Source organism: Cetorhinus maximus, chromosome 10, assembly GCF_964194155.1.
Source record: "Cetorhinus maximus chromosome 10, sCetMax3.hap1.1, whole genome shotgun sequence".
Lineage (NCBI taxonomy): Eukaryota > Metazoa > Chordata > Chondrichthyes > Lamniformes > Cetorhinidae > Cetorhinus > Cetorhinus maximus.
The window spans coordinates 82,039,537-82,054,823 of NC_135888.1; the positions used below are offsets into that span (position 1 = coordinate 82,039,537).

Below are 15,287 nucleotides of genomic sequence, written 5' to 3' on the forward strand. Positions count from 1 at the left end.
GCAGCTGAACACTTGTCCAACTGGGAGTATTTAAGAGATGGTACTAATGGGAGCTGCACAGTCCAAATGGCAGTTTGTGCACAAATCCCAGTTTGTGCACAAATCCCACTTCTTAAACCAGTCGAATTAGGAACATGATAATTAAATGTGATTGGCATTTGAAGTTCTAGAGAACAGTAATGTTTGAATAATTTCATTTCGCATGGGAATAGGGAAAAAAAACGTAATTGGGTATGAATAACTTGATTGTAGAATGTTCCTGGCCAGTGAATTTGTAAAGAATTGTGAGTAATTTCTTTTCAGCAATATGCAGCTGAATTCGAAAAACAGCACATCCATTCAACAGAAGAGGTAAAGCTCACTCTGTTACTAAAGGCAGTACAGTACAATAAAACGTGAATGTGGATCACATTAAAAACTTTGAGTTTCTAATCTGGAGATGATTAATGTTATTCATCCTGAAAGATGGGATAAGAAAACATGCTGGCAATATGCACCAGGCCTATCAGCATCTGGAAGTAACAAAAAAAAACTGATATTGTAACTGGAAAAACAAGAAACTGAAAAGTCTTTCTCTTTTCTGGTATATTTTCAGCCTTTTCTGTTTTTAATTTATCAGTGCTAGCAGTTTTTATTTTAACTTTTGAAAAGTAAGATATAATACACAAACAGCATCAAGGAACAACCTGTTAATTTGAGTTGAGTTCTACTGTATAATTGTAAAATCATTCACCTATTATATTCTCTTATGAAACAAGTGACAGTATTATTCCATAGCGATTACATCACATTATCCCCTCAGAGTCCACAATATAATTTCAGGACTAGTCCATTGAACTTTCAGTAGGCGCTCTATTAATCATACTGAGATTCTAGTCACGATGTCTCTAGCAGGAAATTGCGGAAATGTCAGGAACAGTATTTAACAGTATAAGACCTGATCAGAATTTTTTTCAATTCCCTTTCCTGCCCTGCATTGGATAGATAGATTGAAGACAGCCCAGGATTACATAGGATATACCATCCAACCAGTCCATAGCAGTGTTTATGCTCCATTCAAGCCACCTCCCATCTTTCCTCATCTAAATCTATCAGCACAACCTTCTATTCCCTTCTCCCTCAATTGCTTTTCTATATCCTCCTTAAATGCAGCTATAATATTCACTTCAACCGCTCCCTATAATATTCAATTCCACATTCTCACCGCTCTTTGGGTAAAGACATTTCTTCTGAATTCCCTATTGGATTTTTTGGTAACTATCTTATATCAAAGGCCTCTAATTATGCTCTTCCTCGCAAGAGGAAACATTCTGTATTCACTCTATCAAAACCTTTCGTAATTTTAAAGAACTCTATTGGGTCAACTCTCTGCCTTCTTTTCTCAAGAGACAAGAGACTGAGCCAGTTCATCATTTCCTGATATGAATACTCACATATTTCTAGCTGGCTGGCTGCCTGCAGCAGAAGGCCATAGTGAGGGGCCATTGGAGACAGTCCCCAACAATCAAAAGAAGCTCAAGGGTTGGTGAGAGGTCTCGGAGTGCAGCAACAAGGAGGAAGGGAGAGATTGCAGAGAGGATGGGATGGTGGAAAAGGAGGGATTGTGGCAGAAGAATTGCTTAAGGGGCCAAGGGAAGCAGTCCTGCTCCTCTTGGCCCTCAAGCAATGGTGGAAAAGCACTTAGCTGCTGGATCCAATAGCTCCTGCCTCCCTTTAGCCACTGGGTTTCCATTAACTTCAAATACATCCCAAATCTGAGGAACAGAACTTGATTTAAATATTATAATTACTGACCCGCCTCGCCAGAGTAGATTACTCAGCCGGCCACAAACCCACTACAGTTAAACCTGAAGTAGGTACATTTGTGGGGGAGTTGTGTTTTGGCTTCACAATTTTACCAATTTAACATTCTCACCATCCCTCACCCATCATGGAGGAGTTAACATTGTGCCCTATGGATTATATATGGTAAAAAGTGAATTACAAGGTGTCAATTTTATCTTGGATAGCAGAGGACATTCAGAAACTGTTAAGCATTATACTTATGGCTCATGAATCTCATGAATAAACTATAGCTTTGTTCGTGTGTTTCTAATTTTAGACTTATCATACTTGTTTGGATATTTCCTTTTCCACTCTTCCCACAATTGCTGCATCACAATGATTTGGTTGTGTCATCTTACAAATTGTTGGGATAGTCACTGTTTTTCCTCAGTTTTGTTTTGGAGCCCTGACACATCCTGCAAAGCAAATTTAACAAAGTATGAAGCAGAGAAATTGCTCCGTAGATAAAGGTTTGGGGTATCATGTTTTGCAAGGAATATCATTTAATCCTGCACTGTGTACTTAGGTTCACCCATCTTACTGCTACCATGGCTGAGAATGACAACTAACTCTGGGATCAGGAATGGGATAAAACAGACAAGCTTCCTGCTCCCAATGCAGCAACTCCTGTCAGAAAGAGTATATATTTCAACATGGCTAAGTACAAGTTCAGGCTATGGTTAAATATTTCAGGTACAGTTACTATGTTTGCTGTATAATTTTAAAGTATTTATCCACATTTTATTTTTGTCTAAATTTTCTTTACTGGAGACCTCGAGGCAATGTATCATTCTGCCTTTATGGTACAAGGGAGGAAACTTATTCAAAGCCGTGGCTGATGTACCTTAGAGTCTGTCACCACTAGGAGGTGCATGATGTCACTGTTTTTTCACTTAGTCCACATGGAGAGGTGATTAATGTCAAATTAGTGCCTAATCCTTCCTGTTATGAATCATGATACACCATGGTTATGCTAGTCTTTATATTACTGGGTCTAGAGACCTGGACTAATAATCCAGAGAACAGAACTTCAAATCGCCACTATGACAGTTTGAGAATCGGCCCCCCAACTAACTGTTTTGCCACAATCTTCCCACAATCCCACCCACCCTGCAATCTCTCCTGGTTTGTTGCTGTGCTCCGAGTCCCCTCACCAACCCCTGATCTCCTCCAATTGCTGGGAACCAATGCCAACAGTCCAGCTATGGCCTTTTGCTGCAGGCAGGCAGCCAGCCAGAAATGACTGGGTGTACATAGCAGGAAAGGATGAACAGTTTGGGTCTCTTCCATCTTGAAAATTCTGAGTGATGACCAAAAAAAGGATCTTAAAATTTTAAAACATTTTGATAGAGTAGATACAGAGGGAGTGTTTCCCCTTGAGGGGAAGAGCATAATTTGAGGCCATCAATATAGGATAGTTACCATGAAATTCATGGGGATTCAGAAGAAACTTCTTTACCCAAAGAGTGGTGAGAATGTGGAACTCACTACCACAGGGAGTGGTTGAAGCGAATCGTATTGATGCATTTAAGGGGATGATAGACAATCCTATGAGGGAGAAGGGAATAGAGGGTTATGATAATTGATTTAGCAGAGGAAAGATGGGAAGAGGCTTAAGGAAGAGGAGCATCAACACACAGCATGGATTGGTTGGGCACTATGCAGACTTATGTTGATTCACCATGGGCAGGCAGCGCTGTGGGCCACTACCTGCATGATGCACCTCATCGATATCATTGAAAGAAGCCGCATGTCACCCCCAGGATCGATGTAGCCTGTAGTGCTGCTTGAAGTGGTACTGCATAGACAAATCTTTCCCCCATCGGTGTGTCTTTAAAAAAAAATCTCAGATGGATCATCACTGTTCTTAATGAAAGGAAAACTGCCATCCACGCTTAGCCTGGCCTATAATGCGACACTAGCCCCATTGTATTTAATTGTTATCTGCCCTCTGAAGTGGCCTAGAAAGTCATTCAGTTGTATTAATTTCAGGGTAATTAGGGGATGTTATGAGAATGATTTTTTTTAATGCTCAATTTGATTCCTTCCTCTCTTACTGTTTCAATGCAGTTATTGTATCGCACATAAACATTGGCAAATTAAACTCATTATGGTCGACTTTGGTGAAGCTTAGCTGGCTGACTAAATGTGCTGACTATAACACAAAACTTCCTATTTTTGGCTAATTTCTGAAAAGAAAACAAGCAATCTGAATCAGTGTGATAATGCACATACCTTCTGTAGTGCATAACAGTCATAACTGTCGTCGTCTGTACCATTACCCCATTCAGCAAAGATGTTTGCCAGGATTATGAAGTAGTGGCTATTTCCTTCAAACATTCTTCCTGAGAAATAGTATCATGCTTATTCTCCATTGACCTCATAAACAGGGTTTTTATGTTCCATATGAATGTAGAAAGTATCCTATCTGGATGCTCATGTTGAAATATTGTATCTGAATCAAATTTGCAAGCTTTCAAGTTCTGATGAAGCACCTACACCTGTTTACGTTTCTCCATCTACCCTTTCAGCTGGATAAAAAAGATACCATGGCATGATTTTGAAGAAAAGCAGAGAAGTCCTTGCCAATATTTATCTATCAACTAACAACATTAAAAGAGAGGATCTGGTCCTTAAATAAGCACATTGCTGTTTGTGGGATCTTGCTATGTGCATATTGCTGCATTTTAAAATTTTATCAGAAGTATTTAATTAGCTGTAAAGCGCTTTGGCACATGCTGAGATCATGAAAGATGCTGTATAAATGAAAGTCTTTATATTATTTATGTTTATATTAGGGTGATCTATTTTTAAGAGTGAAGCCTGGTATTTACAGCAACATACATTGACATAAACTATTTAACAATTCAAAGGATAAAGAATTTTTACAAGAAACATCTCGTTAAAATGTATTTATTTTAAAACTTTAATACTAAACACATTAGGTGCGATGCCATGGAGCAAGTAAGATTTTTTTTCCAAATATCATTTAAATGTTTCTAATTCCTCTTTGAAGAGTTCCAGTTTTGTTTCAATAGTACAAGTTTACAATGGTAACAGAGAATTTGTTTGATTGAATAATTCCTTTATTGGCTGTTTCTGTTTCTTTTTCTTTTTATCTTCTTTCGTGCTTTCCTGTTTATCTATTAAGGCCATGATGAACATTTTGAATTCATTGTAGGTGAGGTTCTAGCTCAAATAAATAAACAATGCCATATTAGTTTGACAAAACAATATTGTTTTCTTTTATTTTCTTTTTTGCATCTTTCTACTCCTAAAGATTATCAGATGGAATTAAAATTTGCAATGACGAAATGAGCCCATACTTGCAAATTAATGATTTACTATTCTGGCTGGTTTAAAAGCATTTTCTTTGTCGTTTAAATTTTTCTCGTGTAATTCACTTTTCAACTCCTCAGTGCAACCTTTTTTTAGGAGGAGAAAAGGCAAAAAAAGGAGGTAACTTTTCAGTTTCGAAACGTGTTGAGTGCCTTCAAATTACTTCACCATTATTTCAAGCTGCAGTTCAATTTGTGCCTGACTTTCTCACTCCCCTCTTACAGCAGTGTGGAGAGTTCGCAGCTATCACAGACTGAATGTGACTGTTATCCACAATGAATAAGTGCCAAGATTATATGTGTGTTTTCTTCCCAGCATACATAAGCTGTGTGAGACTTGTGTTCCCACATACCAACACTGTTGATAAATATTGAAACAACTTACAAATATAATCTGGAGCAACAGGAAGTGAAGCAAATGACTTAACTGTTATCTTCCTAAGCCTTCCACAAGTTCTCATAGCTTTTCTAATAATCAAATAAAAGAGGTAAGCATCGCTATAATAATTTGTGCCTTGGATGAAATAATTCTTCAGGGTGTGGTCATGAGTGCGGAGTTTGTCAATAGACAATTTCATGGTAAAGCAACATTACAATTCCACTGGCAAACTACTCACCCATTTGGAATAGCTCACCGTTCGGAGAGTGCCAAAAATCTAGCATCTCTACCGAGGAGTCCAACCAGTCCAAGTAAAGTAAGCGAGAAGCCAGTAGTGAAGGAGGGTTACATATCGCAAGGATAAATTTATGTGAGGCCAACAGGAGCATTAATGCTCCTCCTGAGCTCACAATCATAACTTGCAAACCTCTTTTCCCCTTTTCCTGAGCTGTCTGCAACAATCTCTTTTGGGAGCACCGGTGAGACCATTCAACAGAAAGTACCAATGGCCAGAATGTGTGTGGTGCATGCTTTGCCTATTGATACTTCATACCCACATCAAGGCCCTATTGATCTAATATCATCTACAGTTGCATGACCTAATGAGATTCCCACTTGTTTCCAGCAGGGGCAGGAAGCAACCATTTCACAAACATTTTCAAATGGTGGAAAACTGGAAGTTGGTGGGAACATGATGTTAAGCAGGCTTTTTCACTCATGCTGCTACAAATTCCACTCCCAGCAAAGGGAATGTAAATTGATATCATTCTGTGACTTTTGTCTTCATTTATTTCCTGATATATGCCTAGCAAAAAGGTCAGATTTAGAGGATCCTATTGTGCATGTCATATATTTTCTACATCTTATGTCAAGGAGCAGGTAAGCTTGCTTTATTACCATAGTCAATTTAGTGGCTAACATGTACACAAATGAGAGGGGAAATATTAAAGAGGATTGGAACTCCTACTCTAGCTACACTCGTACATAATGTTTTAGTTTTCACTCCATTAAGTCTTCTCACTATGTTTTTCACTGCTGTCATCTTAACAACTGTGCTGCAAACAAAAGATTGACATTCGCTGACCTGTGAAAGGATAGTCTTGCCTCAAAATATCCCAGCACAAAAATAGTGAACATTATATTGATTTTAAATAGAATGCTCAAAGCTAACAAGAAAGAACGCATCTTGAAACATTTCAAAGCACTGGGATGAAAGGTGACATTGTCAGATCATATTTAGTGGTGACGGAGAAATTAGGAGAATGGAATAAAGTCCTTATAGGAAGAGGGCAAGGAGGGAATGTAGTCAAGATAGCTGTGGGAGGACTTGTAATGAATATTGGTCTCTAATCTATCCACAGAAATGGAAAGAGAGAAGTAAAGGAAGGGAAGAGTTGAAGATGAACACATGAGGTGAGGGAAGGGTAGAAATTGAAAAACCATCCCTTTACTGATCTTTCCTGTACCCACCCCTCCCAACCACCCACGTCGCCATCTCTGTGCTTGGTTAAAATCTGTTACATCTGTAACTTTTCTGAGTTCTGGTGAAAGATTATTGACATGAGCCATTATCTCTGTTTCTCTTTCCATTGGTGTCGCCTGGCCTGCTGAGTATTTCCAGCATGTTCTGTTTTCATTTCAGAGTTCCAGCATCTGGAGTATTTTGCTTTGAATTGAAACCAGGTTGATGAATAAAAACCATGTCTCTCTGCTAGCTGGGTGGGTGTTATATGAAATCATTAACATAATTTGCTTCAATCAGCTAGTGGGCCAAGGCACAAGCATTTTGGGTGGGGTGGGGTTGAGGGTTAAGTTCTCTTCCCAACAATCACCCCATCACCCATCACCCATCCCCCGCCCCTCGCCCCATGCCATTTCTTTTGACATGGGATGTACCACCCCCCTTTACCAGCTTAAATCTCAGAATCATGGATAAAAGTCAATTCTATCTCTGCCAGTGGGTGAAAACTTGTAGCACAAAAGAGGCTGGTTAGTTAAGATTGAATTGAGAAGTTTCTTCACACAGACCATTTGTGAATCTTTGGATTCTCTATCCCAGAGAGCTGTGGATGTTCAATCGATGAGTATATTCAGGGCTGAGAATGATTGATTATTGGAAACCAAGGCAACCAAGGAATATGGGGTAGGATGGAAAGTGAATTTGATGTAAAATTCTGCCATGATCTTATTGGGTGTCAAAGCAGGCTCGATGGGATCGAGGACCTACTCCTGCCCTTATTTCTTATGCATTTATGTTCTTAAAAACTGTCCTTTCAACATTAATTTGTATTATTACTCAGAAGGACTAATGTTTGGAATAAAAAATTAAGATTTCCTTGCACATCTTCATGAATAGTCAAAATATAGTTGATGTAAAATTAAATCATATGGAAGTATGAAAATTGGGTTTCCTAATTGTTACATGGGTAAATACACCAGGTCAGGAAGATCCCAGACTCTTCTTTGATTTAACTGGCCTGGAGGCAGGGACACTACAGTTGGCTTCAGTCCACACACCCCCCATTTTCAGAAGGAAAATATCATCCAGGGTGCATGGTGGGGAGGGAGGTGGATGAGTGGAGAGGGAGGTGAAGGAGGGAAGAGTTCCGCTATTCAGTTTAAAAGCGTTCCAAGAATCTGGTGAGGACAGGATTAGGTTGGGTGCAAAGTACCTTATAGTTGATTTCTTGCTGACGCTCACTGGGCTTAAACCATGAACCCTGCCCACCTAGGTAAAGTACTAAGTGCCACATGAGCCATGGACCTATATCCAGCAAGTGCCAATGTTTTCAGGGCAGATGAGCAAATTGGCAGCAAGGGAAGTTCATTGCCACAATTTTGCCATCTTACCTCACCGCCACTTCCACTGTAATCTTGAAACATCTGCAAATGAGTACGTCCTTTGATGTTGAAGAGAAATCCAGCAGCATAAAATTCTGCTGGAGTGATGGTGTGCCCCCCATCCATGTCAATTAGGTCAAAGATGGACCGGGAGTGACGATAAAGAAACAGCTGCTCCATTTTATCCTGTAATATTTAAAACAAATAATGGCTGTTTGTACGTGTGGCAACTATCAGAAACAAGCAGTAATTTGACACTAAACCATGTTTAGCCTTGCAGAACTGGATTACAATGAAATGAAAGCAAGTCTACAAAATAGAATTTAACTTTGCTGAGAGAGAATTAACGATTTAATATAATGGATACAACTTTCTGAGAGCTAAAACAAAAACAGAATTACCTGGAAAAACTCAGCAGGTCTGGCAGCATCGGCGGAGAAGAAAAGAGTTGACATTTCCAGTCCTCATGACCCTTCAACAGAACTGAGTAATATTAGGAGAGGGGTGAAATATTTCACCCCTCTCCTAATATTACTCAGTTCTTTTGAAGGGTCATAAGGTCTCGAAACATCAACTCTTTTCTTCTCCGCCGATGCTGCCAGACCTGCTGAGTTTTTCCAGGTAATTGTGTTTTTGTTTTGGATTTCCAGCATCCGCAGTTTTTTGTTTTTATTTCTGAGAGCTAGCCTAAGGTTCTGATGACAGGACAGCCATTCTTGCCTCACCAGTTGGCTGGTTTTGTTCTCAAGCAAATCCATGTCATGATAAAAAATACATTGAAGAATGTTTTTGGTCCTCTTTTTCAATTGTAATTAATGTAGCTCAGAAATTTTACAATTGAAATCTGATTGGGGAACATGGGAGATTGAGGCAGTTGTCAAACATCAGTATTCCACTGGTTTTGCAGGGGACCAGAAATTTTGTTTGGTGGGTTAAGAAGCTCCCCCAACCCACCCCCGCCCTGTAGTGAAATGATTATGTCATTTATCAGAAATCCAAGTATTTCTGCCATTAATGTTTTACCTTATACCTGCATTAAGCAGCTTTGAGTGCCAGTATTAATAGATCTGAATGGAAGCAATTGTCTAGGCTGTTTTGGAATTCCTCCAAATTTTTGAATATCTCTGGACTTGCTGGAATGATTAAGGAGCATTTCTGTAAACTGCCTTTGACATGATCTACCACCAACAATTTTTATTTAACTTCAGATCACGGTCCCCTAACCCCAGGATTATTTCTGGGTGGTACTCTTTCTTCTCTAGTAATGGCTGAAAACCCGCAGGTGGAAGAAGGTTTGATGGGGTACACCATATAAGGCTGCTCCAGAGTTAGATGAGAGCCACTTGGCTGTTCTGTTCCCATTTGCTCCAGCTGGTGAGCTATTCTAGCTGACAGTGTCAACAGTGGGAACCAAATGAGCAAAAGCTTATTTAAACACTCCAAAATTAATTTCATAGGAACAGGAGTTGACCATTTAGCCTCTTGAGCTTGTTCTGCTATTCAATGAGATCATGGCTGATCTAACTCCATATTCCCACCTTCACCCCATGTCCCTCAATACCTCCGGTTAACAAAAACCCATCAAACTCAGATTTAAAATTCACAAATCATTCAGCATCAATTGCTGTTTCTGGAAAAGTTCTCATGTTTCCTAATTTCACTCCTGAAAGGTCTTGTACTAATTTTTTCCTATGCCCCCTAATCCTGGACACCCAACCAGTGAAAATAGTTTCTCCCAATCTACTCTATCTGTGCCCCTTAAGACCTTGAAAACTTTCATCAAATCACCCCTAACCTTCTCAATTCCAAGAAATACAATCCCAGGTTGTGTGACCCCTTCTTGTAATTTAACACTTGGGGCTGAATTTTCATGTCCTCCCCAGAGGCGGGAGGAGGTGGGGGTCCCTGAAAATACTGCCGCTAGGTGGTGTGTCAATTTCAAGACCCTGATTCCGGTGCCAGCAATAATGAGCAGTGCGGGGGATAGCTAGACAGGAACCTTGCTCTGAATAGCTGAAGCAGGACTTCTACCCCCTTGTATTCTCGTCCTCTAGACATAAAGGCTAGCGTTCCATTAGCTTTCTTGATTATTTCAGTACCTGTTTGTGACATTTTAATGATCTATGTACCTGCATCCCCAAGTCTTTTTGGGCCTCCACTGCTTCTAGTTTTTCAGCATTTAGAAAGTACCCTGGTCTATCCTTTTTATGTCCAAAATGTGTGATGTGTGGTGTTCCACAAGAAAGTAGTGGGGGTGCAATTCAACTTTGGTGATTAACATCAATAGAAAGAGGAATCAGGTGGTGGCCAATCCATTACTGGCAGCTTTCTGGTTTTGCCAAAGTTGAATTTCAGCCCCTACCCTCCTGTCCACTCCCCATACATTTGATGGTTTTGGAAACAGAGTAGTTACTATTTAAAAAAAGCTACTGCTCTTCATGGGTCTTCTAATCTGAAGGGACTGTCCTGCAACCTTTAGTGCTCACTTTTCATGGACAGTCTAGACAGAATCCTTGTCACAGGAGACATTAAGACATCACTCCCATTATTTTCAATTAATTTAATTGAATTCTCCTGTCTTCATATTAAAACTGTGGGTTACTGCTGGCTACCACTTGCCCCCCTCCCCCCCGCCATGTCTCTTTCACCCCCACCAAACCCCGCCCCCCAAACTAGACACAAAGTGACCAGTGCAGGTCCATCACCTGTGCAGCCAGTGGACTACTACTTAGAGTATAGCTGGCATCCCCAGCATGCCAGGTCTGTCCGATTGATACAATCAGCAGTTTCAGCATAGCAGTTTGTATCGGGCATGAATAAATATCTAGGCTTAGCAGTCCTGGGAAAACAAGGCTATCTTTCTGATGGTCATGCTTGTAGCTACTCATTTTCTTGTGAGCATGTCTTTGCAATATCAAGTTCATTCAACATTTTAGCTCTGTACATTTGTGGTTTGGGTTGTTGGGCATGTGAGCGGGCAGTGAGTTGTCCAGGGAATTGTTGGTATTTTAAAAAATAATTTCTAAAGTGTCTAATTTAGGTTCATACCTTGTTAGCAATTATGATGCAAACCAACATGTAAAACTCTTCAAATCCGATCTCCCCAGAGGCTCTCCAATCAAACATATTGAAAGTTGTCTTTATCTGCGCTTTGCTCATGTCCGTGACACAGCGAAGAAAATAAAAAAATTGGACATCTATAAGATAATAGTGAAGAACAATAAAACATAGTCTGAAGTATGCTAAAATGTTTCTAGTTTGAAAATCTCTTATTTGTATGTATTTAAATCTCCATTATCCACCACAACCCTTCTCCCAGCCTCAAAAGGTGGTGAGTAGGAATTGGCAGGTAATAGAGAGGACATAAGTTTGTTCTTACACATGTAGTATAACAATCTTCTGAGCAAGGAATGAAGACAAAAATAATCTAAACTTGTATCATTTATATATATATATATAAATTGAATTTAATCTCATCTTTCTCATCTGTGAGTGTGATGGGCAACAAATGCTGGCTTAATCAGTGACACCAATATCCTGTGAAAGAAAAAACATTATATCAGAAACATTAATGTTAATGGATAGCACGATGAAGCACTTTCTCAAGCAAAGCTTTATCCCATGAAAATTCTGCAGATCATTGGAGTGCTAGATATGATGTATAGAAATCAATTTAAAACACCATCCTTCTGGAAGAGTTTGGACTTTAGGAATAAAACTTGGCAATGTAAATTTAATAATGAACCCATGCACTTACAATCATATTACAGCTGCGTAATGGTGGACTCCTTCTTAGTAAGTATCCTACTGAGAGCTGGGTTGCATATGGAATGATTTCTGACACCTGTCAAAGCAGCAGGTACAGGAGGAAGTTCTGTCCTGCCATGACACTGCCAATGGGAGGATAATCCCAGCTTGTACCTTAGACAATGTGTAACACTTCCTCAGTACTGTGCTAAAGTGTCTGTGAGGAAGAGATATTAATGTATATAATGTTATTGGAATTTTTTTTAATAGAGGTTTAGTCTGTGTATGTGTTAACTGTATTAAAGCCAGCTAGTCTGTGTGCTTTGATGTATAGTGGCACCAAGCAATGTTTATATCATTAATAAAATTGGTACTATGAATGGGGTTCAAAGGGCCTGGTGATACAATGGGCTGCATTTTGCCGTCGGTGAGCAGGGGGCGGGGCCCGCTCGCCAACACGCAAAATGACGCAGGATGATGTCGGGCGGAACCCCCGACGTCATCCTGCCCCATTTAAATCTTCAGGAAGGCGGGGGCACAGCGAAATCAGCTGTCCGCCCGCCAACCTGTCAATGACCAATTGAGGCCATTAACAGGATAATTAAAACAATTAAAGGACCTGCCCATCCAACCTTAAGGCTGGCGAGCCCCGGCAGACTTCTGAAAAAACATGAAACCTCATCCACCAGCGGGATGAGGTTTCATGTAGGGTTTAAATAATTTTAATACAGTTTTAGTGAAATTTATTAACATGACCCATCTCATGTGACATTGTCACAAGAGGGGGACATGTTAAGGATTTTTTTATTTTTCTATTTTTAATGTTTGAACAACTTTCAGCGATCTCCCTGAGGCAGCACTTAGCCTCAGGGAGATATGCGCTCTTTCGTGCGCATGCGCAAAAAAGCGCACTCTCGCATATGGGGAATCCCCCCCCCGCCCGCACAGGAAGCGCATAGTGCTTCCCGCCGGGCGTCATGCTGGGCGGGCCTTAATTGGCCCGCCATTTAAAATGGCGGCGGGGCCCGCTTCTCCGGCAGGGATCGGCACTCCGCCTGCCGGAGATTGGGTCGGGCCTGCCCGCCCAGTGGGCAGAAAACTCTGCCTAATGAGAATTTACATTCAAAGGGGAAGGCTGGGTATAACAGAAAGGCTCTTGTGTGTGCAAGTCAGAGGCATGTAAGATCTAAGCCTGTAAGCCAACAACTGTCTGCAAAGGAACACATTGAAAGGAACCTCATTTTGAATTTAGAAGGTGAAAATGCTTTGCCTGGTGTCTGGTCAAGTCTATTGGTTATTGTTGCCTTAGTGGAGATTAATTTGGGAATTTGTTAAAAGTTATGACAGTAGTAATTTGTAGCCATGTGTATGTGTTTAATTTGTTGTATTCAATAAATGCCTCATTTAGTTTGATATAAAAACCCCTCGAGAACTGATGGTCTTATTCCTGAATTTAGAACTGCAACTCAAAACATACCAATTGAAAATATAGGTTATGACAGTTTAAAGTTTCCCTCTGGGTTTTTAAATAACTCAGCCTTTACAAACTACTGTGTCATAACAGTGTCCATCTAGATTGCATGCTTCAATCCATAGAAAGATTGACCCACAATTTCAGACTCAAAGGTGAGAGTACTCCCAACTGAGACAAGATAAGTCTGTTTAAGAAAACTCTGTCAGAACATCATTCAATTATTCTTCTTCTACTGACCATATTTAACACTCGAGTTAATTTTTCTTTCAGAAATTTCCATCTTACCATTTAAAGTATTGCTATCATGAACATCCAAGAGTTTAAAATACTCCAAAAGCACTGTGGTATTTCTGACAGACAGTAAAATATGAACTCTGTCAAGATACAAAAAATTAAAAATACATCCAGGTCTCAATTTCATTTTGGAAGTAGTGCTGAAAGGTTTAATTGCAGGAGTGCAAATTATAATTTCGCTGCTGTCAAAGTTAGTAGTCCAGACAAGTTTGGGACAATCAGAAATAACGAACACTGTATGGTTGTGATGTCATGCTTTGTGATGTGATAAATTAGATTATTTTCTAAAGTGGATTCTATTTTGTCACAAAGTATGACTTTAGAATGGAGCTGTTCATTGTATTCCTATTACATTTAAAACGATCTCACATTTACAGAAAATAGGACTGGGTTTCTGCTCATTGTGTGATTTGTATTGAAATTGGGGAAGTGGGGAAATCTATTGAGGATTACTTTTTGTTGGTATAAATTTATCCTTAAACATCAAAGCCTCACTAGTTCCATCATTCCACCCATGGCTAAAGCAATGAAAGGCAAAATACATAAGGGAGAGCTTCTTGTTATTACCTTATTAGCTTCTTGTTAATAGCTGCTGAAGCCAAGTCACGGACAAATTCAAAAAGATAGTTATTTACTTGCAGCTATATCTGGTTAGAGCTTGTGATCAGTCGGTGAACTATATTGCATTTTTTACACAGTTCAAACTGATTAACAGCAATAAATGATTATTGGTATCAATTTTGATCTAATAAATTATGACAAGTCAATGGAGGAAACTGCAGCAAGAGAATGTTAAGGGTATAGAAATATGAATACTGTGCTAACCAACAATACCAGAATTTGATACTTCTTCAGATGAGGTGAGAGTGATTGCCCTTGGCATCTAGGCAGCATTTGACAGAGTGTGGCATCAAGAAGCCCTAGCAAAATTGGAGTCAATGGGAATCAGGGGAAAAGTCTCCACTGGCTATCACAAAGGAAGATGATTGTGGTTGTTGGAGGTCAATTATCTCAGTTCTAGGACATCACTGCAGGAGTTCCTCAGGGCATTGTGCTAGGCCCAACCATCCTCAGCCATCCTCACCATCATCAATGACCTTCCCTCCATCATAAGGTCAGAAGTGGGGATGTTCATTGATGATTGCACAATGTTCAGCACCATTCATGACTCCTCAGATACTGAAGTAGTCCATGTCCAAATGCAGCAAAACCTGGACAACATCCAGGCTTAGGCTGACGAGTGGCAAGTAACATTTGCGCCACACAAGTGCCAGGCAATGACCATCTCCAACAAGAGAGAATCTGCCCTCGACATTCAATGGCATTACCATCTCTGAATCCCCACTATCAACATCCTTGGGGGTTACCATTGACCAGAAACTGAACTAGA

At 39.9% G+C, this 15,287-nt stretch overlaps 1 protein-coding gene across 1 annotated transcript; it reads right to left on the minus strand.

Annotated features, from left to right (window-relative positions):
- Positions 1 to 4,869: 4,869 nt before the first annotated feature.
- Positions 4,870 to 14,024, minus strand: LOC144685336 (EF-hand calcium-binding domain-containing protein 9-like). Its single transcript, XM_078549743.1, has 4 exons — positions 13,889 to 14,024; positions 11,431 to 11,579; positions 8,392 to 8,568; positions 4,870 to 5,013 (listed from the first exon to the last, which is right to left on the minus strand). Exons 1-4 carry the CDS (start codon positions 14,022 to 14,024, stop codon positions 4,870 to 4,872), a joined length of 606 nt encoding a protein of 201 aa, XP_078405869.1.
- Positions 14,025 to 15,287: the final 1,263 nt, after the last annotated feature.

Bases quoted from the DNA above. Each gene is read 5' to 3' on its own strand.
- LOC144685336 (XM_078549743.1), bottom strand. From the start codon at position 14,024: ATGAAATTGAGACCTGGATGTATTTTTAATTTTTTGTATCTTGACAGA. The intron at 11,580-13,888 runs GTAAGATGGAAA...ATTATCTTATAG, and splicing joins TGATAGCAATACTTTAAATG to ATGTCCAATTTTTTTATTTT. The intron at 8,569-11,430 runs GTATGAACCTAA...TAAATATTACAG, and splicing joins GCATCATAATTGCTAACAAG to GATAAAATGGAGCAGCTGTT.